The sequence below is a fragment of the Neomonachus schauinslandi genome, chromosome 7, assembly GCF_002201575.2.
Source record: "Neomonachus schauinslandi chromosome 7, ASM220157v2, whole genome shotgun sequence".
NCBI lineage: Eukaryota > Metazoa > Chordata > Mammalia > Carnivora > Phocidae > Neomonachus > Neomonachus schauinslandi.
Window position 1 is genome coordinate 37666940 of NC_058409.1, and position 8811 is coordinate 37675750.

An 8811-nucleotide genomic window follows, 5' to 3' on the forward strand; every position below is an offset into this window, starting at 1 on the left:
AATAAAAAAATAAACTGAGTAAACATGAGTAAATAGATTATTACAAATTATGATAAGCACAATAAAGGAGGGGCACCTGGGTAGCTCAGTTGGTTAAGCGTCTGCCTTCAGCTCAGGTCATGATCTCAGGTTCATGAGATGGAGTCCCACATCAGGCTTCCTGCTCAGCGAGGACTCTGCTTCTCTCTCTGCTTCTCCTCTGCCCCTCCCCACACTAGCCCTCCCTCCTCCAAGTCTCTCATCTCTTGCAAGAGCTTCCTAGCAGGCTTCCTGCTTTGACTCCTACAGTGTGGTCTGCACAGGAGGCAGGGATCTTTTCAAAATGCTACAATGATCTTTCTCATTCTAATCATAAAAGTCTTTTGGTATCTTTCCACTGTTCTCAAAGTTAAGAATAAAATACCACACCTATGAGGTCCTGTAAGGCCTAAGTGCTTGTTTGCCTCCCTTGTTCTCATTTGCTCCATTTGCTTCCTAGCTGCCCTGGCCTTCTTTTTACTGCTGGCAACAGGATACCTGATACAGGGTTTTTGCAAATGCTCTTTACGCAGTTATAAAAAAACCTCTTCTCGGGGCGCCTGGGTGGCTCAGTTGGTTAAGCGACTGCCTTCGGCCCAGGTCATGATCCTGGAGTCCCGGAATCGAGTCCCACATCGGGCTTCCTGCTCAGCAAGGAGTCTGCTTCTCCCTCTGACCCTCCTCTCTCTCATGCTCTCTGTCTCTCATTCTCTCTCTCTCAAATAAATAAAATCTTTAAAAAAAAAAAAAAAAAACCTCTTCTCCTTCATTTTCTTCTCCTGAGTTTTCTCCTATTTAACCTCCAAATCATTTTTTTCACATCTTAGTTCAAGTCTCACTTTCTTAGGAAACCCTCTCAGATCACCCGTGCAGGCAAGATAAATTTGTTATAGGCCCTAAGAGAACCATGTTTCATCCTTCCTGAGCATGTCTCTCAAAAATAATTATATACTGGGTAGGGAACTGGGTGACACAGGTGATGGGGATTAAGGAGTGTGCTTGTGATGAGCACTGGGTGTTGTATGCAAGTGTTCAATCACTATACTGTACACCTGAAACTAATATTACACTGTAGGTTAACTAACTGGAATTTAAGTAAAAACTTAGAGGTGCCTGGTTGGCTCAGTTGGTTAAACATGTGCCTTTGGTTCAGGTCATGATCCCAGGGTCAAGCCCCGCATCGGCCTCCCTGCTCAGCGGCGAGTCTGCTTCTCTCTCCACCCCTCTCCCTGCTCATGTTTGCTCTCTCTCTCTCTTTCAAATAAATAAATAAAATCTTTAAAATTAAATAAAAACTTTAAAAAATTATATACTTATGTATGATTATGTGATTGTTACTTACATCTCCTACTTGTTTGTGAGCTGCAACGAGGCCAAGTCCAGTACCTAGCATAGTAAAGGAGCATAGCAATATTCTCTTAAGTATTTTATGAGTGACATAAATTAACATACATCTATTAGATGACCCATTTCCTAGATATTCTAGGATGTGTTTTATTTAAAGAAAGGGTAGGAGACTGTATTAACCTTCTTTAGGTTTCTAGCATCAGCCTGACTTTAAGTTGTAACACTACATTCTTCATCCACAGCGGTAAGAAGATTGTACTGATAGTATGAAAAGCCAGAGGTCTCCCTTATTTCCTGGCACTTTACCTCGAGTTAGAGGTGGATCAGTAGCAGATTTGGCTTACCCAGGGTAGCTCAGTACCCACATAAGCCAACTAAGAATATGATACTGCCAAGTATGAGACAGGGTTGAATACATGGTAAGGGACAAATAAGTACTTCAAAATCTATCTCGTAATTCTAGAAAATTCAAACTAATCCATAGTGTCAAAAAGTAAATCAGTGGTTGACTGTGGGTAGAATAGGAGATGGTGGGAGGGAGGGATGATTATAAGTGGCATGAGAAAGCTTTTTGGGGTTAACAGGTGTGTTCATTATCTTGATTGTGGGGATGGTTTTGTGGGTATATACATATGTCAAAACTTCAAATTGTATACTTTCAATATGTCGAGTAATTATATATCAATTGTACCTCAGTAAAGTTGATGACGGATGTGCTGGAAGCATCTGGCGCTGGAGACCGGCCTGGCCGGGCAGCGGTGGCCAGGAGCGCCATGATGCAGGACTCGCCCTTCTTCCAGCAGTACGAGCTGGACCTGCGGGAGCCCGCGCTCGGCCAGGGCAGCTTCTCCGTGTGTCGCCGCTGTCGCCAGCGCCAGAGTGGCCAGGAGTTCGCGGTCAAGATCCTCAGCCGCAGGCTGGAGGAGAACACGCAGCGAGAAGTGGCCGCCCTACGGCTTTGCCAGTTGCACCCAAACGTGGTGAAGTTGCATGACGTGCATCACGACCAGCTGCACACGTACCTGGTTCTGGAGCTGCTGCGGGGCGGGGAGCTGCTGGAGCACATCCGCAAGAAGCGGCACTTCAGCGAGTCCGAAGCGAGCCAGATCCTGCGCAGCCTCGTGTCGGCAGTGAGCTTCATGCACGAGGAGGCGGGCGTGGTGCATCGGGACCTCAAGCCCGAGAACATTCTGTACGCCGATGACACGCCCGGAGCCCCCATGAAGATCATCGACTTTGAGTTCGCGCGGCTGCGCCCGCAGAGCCCCGCGGGGCCCATGCAGACGCCCTGCTTCACGCTGCAGTATGCAGCTCCCAAGCTGTTGGCGCAGCAGGGCTACGACGAGTCCTGCGACCTCTGGAGCCTCGGTGTCATTCTGTACATGATGCTGTCGGGGCAGGTCCCCTTCCAGGGGGCCTCAGGCCAGGGTGGGCAGAGCCAGGCGGCAGAGATCATGTGCAAGATCCGCGAGGGGCGCTTCTCTCTTGACGGGGAGGCCTGGCAGGGCGTGTCTGAGGAAGCCAAGGAGCTGGTCCGAGGGCTCCTGACGGTGGACCCCGCCAAGCGGCTGAAGCTCGAGGGGCTGCGGGGCAGCTCATGGCTGCAGGACGGCAGCGCCCGCTCCTCGCCCCCACTCCGGACACCCGACGTGCTGGAGTCCTCGGGGCCAGCTGTGCGCTCCGGGCTCAACGCCACTTTCGTGGCCTTCAACCCGGGCAAGCGCGAGGGCTTCTTCCTGAAGAGCGTGGAGAACGCGCCGCTGGCCAAGCGGCGGAAACAGAAGCTGCGGAGCGCCGCCACCTCCCGCCGCCCCGGGCAGGGCCCCCGCCGCCAAGGGAGCCCCCAGACGAGCCAACGGCCCCATGCCGCCCTCCTAGCCCCCGCCACAGCGACCCCTCCTTCCCCCCATAGGGGCTGTGACCTGGGAGCCTCGGTATCGGCCCCGCCCCATCCCCAGGGATTGCCCTTCCCTCGCCTTCCCCCCCACCCCACTCCCAGACAGAGCAGAAGTATTTTTATAAGCAGAGAATTTTTTATGTCTTACCAGATAGAGTTAGAGATGCAGGGAGGGAGGGGCCTCTGCCAAGACCGTGCCTCATCTGGCAGAAGGCACTTCTCCCCCAGGGGGCTGCTCCACCCGAAGGGCTCCTCCCCCGTTTCTCCATTCTCCGCACTGAGTTGCCACGGGGAGAAACTGGGACCTCTCCCCTGCCCTCCCTTGAGGCCCTGCTCTTGGGAGGGAGCGCCCCTCTAGCTGTCACTTTATGGACTGTCTGTGCAATTACGTCCACCAAAGACCTGTGCTGGGGGTGGGGGGGGGGGGTTCAAGGAGAGGCCTCTGAAGCATTTCTGCCTCACTTTATGTCACCTGCTTCTCCCCTGTTTGGGGCAAAGGAAGGAAGTAGGCGACCCCTATAAGGGGAGGCCCCTTCTCCCCCCCTCCCAACCCCCCTTGGCACAGCTGCCTCTGGCTGGGGGCAGGGCCTTGAGGGTCTAGGCTGGGCATCCACAGTCACTGCCTCAGCCCATCCAGGCTGTGCCTTTGACTTTAAAATAAAAGTCCATCCAGTAAAAAACAAACAAACAAACAAACAAAAAAACTGTGAGATATTGACCTAAGCTGATTTTTGTCAATAAAGTGTCAATTCGGGTCAATAAGAGAATTACTGTCTTTTGAAGGTAGCAACATCTATTACAATATTTAAAAGTTTGAAAAATGTCCTTTGATCTAGCAATTCAGTTTTTGGAAATCTTTTATGAAGAAATAAAAACATCAGTGCACAAGTTTATATGTATAAAGATGTTTATTGCAGCAGTCTCTGAAGGGCCAAAAAAATGGAAACAATATGAATGCCCAACAATAGGGAAAAATGGTATCTTAAATTATGAGCGCTCAAGTCGATTCTCTTTTTTCTTTTGAAAGATTTTATTTTATTTTATATTTATTATCTTTATTTCAATATCATTTAATTGTAAGTTTATATAATTTATATAATTTTATTTTTAAAAATTTTTTATTTATATTTTTCACAAAATTTTAGCCTTTATTTTACTAAAAACTTTATATAACATTTCTTTTTTTATTTTATTTTATTATGTTATGTTAGTCACCATACTACTGTATCATTAGTTTTTGATGTAGTATTCCATGATTCATTGTTTTCTTAGTTAACACAGTGTATTATTAGTTTTAGGGGTAGAATTTAGTGATTCATCAGTTACATATAACACTGTTGCTCACTACATCAAGTGCCCTCCTTAATGCCCATCATCTAGTTACCCCATCCCCCACCCACCGCCCCTCCAGCAACCCTTAGTTTGTTTCCTATAGTTAAGAGTCTCTTATGGTTTGCCTCCCTCTCTGTTTGTATCTTATTTTATTTTTCTTTCTCTTCCCCTATGTTCATCTGTTTTGTTTCTTTTTTTTTTAATGTTTTATTTATTTATTCATGAGAGTCAGAGAGAGAGAGAGAGAGGCAGAGGGAGAAGCAGGCTCCCCGCCTAGCAGGGAGCCCGATGCGGGACTCGATCCCGGGACTCCAGGACCATGACCTGAGCCGAAGGCAGTCGCTTAACCGACTGAGCCACCCAGGCGCCCTCATCTGTTTTGTTTCTTAATTTCCACATATGAGTGAAATCATAAGGTATTTGTCTTTCTCTGACTGACTTACTTCACTTAGCATAATACCCTTAGTTCCACCCATGTCATTGCAAATGGTAAGATTTCATTCTTTTTGATGGCTGAATAATATTGCATTATCTATCTATCTATCTATATCTATATCTATATCTGTATCTATATCTATATATCTGTATCTATCTATCTCACATCTTCTTTATTCATTCATCTGTCAATGAACATCTGGGCTCTTTCCATAGTTTGAATATTGTGGACATTGCTACTATAAACATTGGGGGGTGTGTATTTGTATCCTTTGGATAAATACCTAGAAGTGCAATTTCTGGGTTGTAGGATAGTTGTATTTTTAACTTTTTTTTTTAAAAGATTTTATTTATTTATTTGAGAGAGCGAGACTGAGAGAGAGTACATGAGAGGGGGGAGGGTCAGAGGGAGAAGCAGGCTCCTCGCTGAGCAGGGAGCCCGATGCGGGACTTGATCCCGGGACTCCAGGATCATGACCTGAGCCGAAGGCAGTTGTTTAACCAACTGAGCCACCCAGGCGCCCGTATTTTTAACTTTTTGAGGAACCTCCATACTGTTTTCCAGAGTGGCTACATCAGTTTGCATTCCCACCAACAGTGTAAGAGGGTTCCCCTTTCTCTGCATCCTCGCCAACATCTGTTGTTTCCTGAGTTGTTAACTTTAGCCATTCTGACTGGTGTGAGGTGGTATCTCATTGTGATTTTGATTTGTATTTCCCTGATGCCGAGTGATGTTCAGCACTTTTTCATGTGTCTGTTGGCCATTTATATGTCTTCTTTGGAGAAATGTCTGTTCATGTCTTCTGCCCATTTCTTGACTGGATTCTTTGTTTTTCTGGGTGTTGAGTTTGATAAGTTCTTTATAGATTTTGGATACTAGCCCTTTATCTGATATGTAATTTGCAGATATTAAAGATTTTATTTTTAAGTAATCTTTACACCCAACATGGGGCTTGAATCACAATCCTGAGACTGAGTGACATGTTTCACTGACTGAACCGGCCAGGTACCCCTCAAGTAGATTCTTAAAGATTTGTATTAATTACCTGAATTAAATACCATGAGATGTTGTTAATAAGAAAGGCAAACTAAAGAGTAAAGTGCACACCCCAAACTCTCTCCACATATACGTTTGAATGGATAGGAAGAATGGAGTCAATATTAGTTGCTGCGAGGGCTGGTTTGGGGATAATGGTGTTAGAATCAGAGATGGGTAGCTTTTAAAAATTGTACCCCTGAAACAAATAATACGTTACATGTTAATTAATTGAATTTAAATTTTAAAAAAATCCGAAAAATATACATACATTTTTTCCACTGTCCCCCTCATTTTTCCCCTTGACATGAGCACATGCTGCTTTAATAATTTTTTTTAAAGATTTATTTATTTATTTGGGTGGGGAGGGGCAAAGGGAGGGAGAGAGAGACTCTCAAGCAGACTCCCTGCTGAGTGCAGAGCCCCACGTGGGGGTTGATCCCATGACCCATGAGATCATGACCTGAGCCAAAACCAAGAGTTGGATGCTCAACTGACTGAGCCACCCAGGTGCCCCTGCTTTAATAATTTTTGAAGCAGAATTTTGAAGAAAACATTTTATCAACACATATTAGTCAGTTTCCCTCCCTCTCAAAGTAAAAACAAAATAACAAAAGGAAATGCTATCACAGAAAAGCAGTGCAGTAAAAAGCAGGGATTTCAGGCCCACGCAGATTTTCATTCAAGCGCAGGCTCCAGCATTAATGATCTGAGTGGTTTGAATGGATTCCTTAAACTTGCAGATTCTCAAATTCATTATTTTAAAATGGAATAATAATATGTAACTTTTGTACTTGATGTGAAGATTAAAGGAGATAACATTTATGAAGGACCAAGCCTAGGAAATGTCCCAATGATATCTGTTTCTTTGCTGTGTTAAGTAGCTTTTGCAGGGCCATCCTTGAATGACAAGCCTTGTCACAGTCTGAGTTTTGATCTAAGCTGTCTTCTCTGCCCTTCCTCCTCCATGTCTCCAAATCTTTCCTCACCTACCAAGATACAGCTCAAATGTTGCTATCTCTGAAAAGTCTTCCCTGACCTCCTAAGGGAGCATTAATGGCTCTTTGTCCTGGTTCCCATGCTGCCATGTCTGTGCCCCCTTTATATGACACCATGCTGAATGCAGTTAGTTAATTATGTGCTTATATCTTTTGTATCAAGATGGTGAGGTACCTGCAGTTCAGAACCATGAGACCTTCAACTTTGCATCCTCGCTTTCTTGTTCTTAGGCAAACGTTCTCTGATTTCAATTTCTTTAATTAATACAGAAAACAACAAATACTTATTGATCAGCTACTCTATTCCAGACACTGTTCTAATTGCTCACTATTGTACCGGGAATATTGAGCAAAAGGCAAAATTCTTGCCTCATGGAGCTTACATTCTATTGGGGCTGGAGCAAAAAAGGAACAAAACATATAAACAAGTTTTAACACTGTGTTAAAATATGTGTGAAATGGAGGGAAAAAATGCAGCAGCCCAAAGCAGATAAGAAATGGTGGGCCAGAGGGAACGACTTTAAGTCGATTTTAAGTTGAGTGCTCAAAAAGTTCTCACTGGGAAGGCGATCTCTGAGAAAAGACTTCTAGAAGTGAGGGGGCAGGCCATGTGGCTGTCCTTGGAAGGGTATTTCAGGCAGAAGGAAGAGTAAATGCAAGGCTCTGTGGAAAGAATGTGACTAGAGCGTTTAAGGAAGAGAAGGATCCCAAATGGGTGGAGTGATGGAATTAGTAGTAGAAGAGATGAGAAGCAGGTAGCTTAGGTGAGATCTTAATCATTGCTAGGAAATTTAAAAAATACAGTTTTGCTCAGAATGAGATGGAAAGTAGCAGAAGGAATTGATCCGGTTCAAGTTATATTTTAATTGAAGGACTTTTTCTGCTCAGCAGTTCTGTAAAGTGCAAGATGTAAATTCCCTCAAGCACTGATGTCATGGTAGGAACCCTGGGATTGAAGACAGAGGAGTGATACTGTGGACTGTGCCATCAGGCTGTCACAGGGAGCACTGAGTTGGAGGTGACACAAAGCTGGCTGGAGTTCCCACTCATCCTTTACCAACAATCCTATCTTAGGCACGATGCTGGTTAGCCTCCCCAAACCTCAGTTTCTTCACCTGTCATATGAAGGAAATAATGTCTGATCATCTTGCTTCAATCATACTGTGGTTGTGAGTTTACAGTGAGATAACAATATGAAGAGAACATAAAAGAAAAATACTCTGCAGGTGCAAGAGATTCTTGATCCTCAGAAACAGGGGTGCCTCCTGGCTGCAGAGAGGGGTCTTATTAGAGGGTAGGAAGACAAAGTAACAGAATGTAGAAAGAGGAAACATATTTTAAAGCAAATGGAAAATCTTCAGAATCTCTGTATATTCTTAGAGGTCGTGGACAGTTACTTCTTAGTAGTGAATCAAATCCAGGACTGATTTGGCATCTGTTTTTGTTTTGTTTTGTTTTGTTTTTTCCCGGTATGGAAGAGTGATTTCAAATTGTACAACAAACACGTGAATATAAAGACAGAGAAACTCTGATGGGACATGTCTCTCAAAAAAAAAGTAGTGTACTGATTATTGTAGCTACAGGAAATATATTTCCTAGGCACAAACTAAGTACCCAGAATCTGAAAAGGGATTTTGGGGTCACATTTGTTGGGGAGAAGCAGTCGGTATGTCAGATGCTGAACAGAATAGAAATCTGGGGTAATTTTGGTTAAGAGGATGTGATATTTGAAATTAGCAGAGTCTCCA

General features: G+C 44.5%; 1 protein-coding gene across 1 annotated transcript; it reads left to right on the forward strand.

Moving 5' to 3' along the window:
- The first annotated feature begins 2069 nt into the window (after positions 1-2069).
- Positions 2070-3653, forward strand: LOC110591245 (ribosomal protein S6 kinase alpha-4-like). The gene is given in 2 exon segments (XM_044916832.1): positions 2070-3160; positions 3162-3653. Coding segments are annotated over 2 exon segments (1173 nt in total). The 3' UTR covers positions 3244-3653.
- Positions 3654-8811: the final 5158 nt, after the last annotated feature.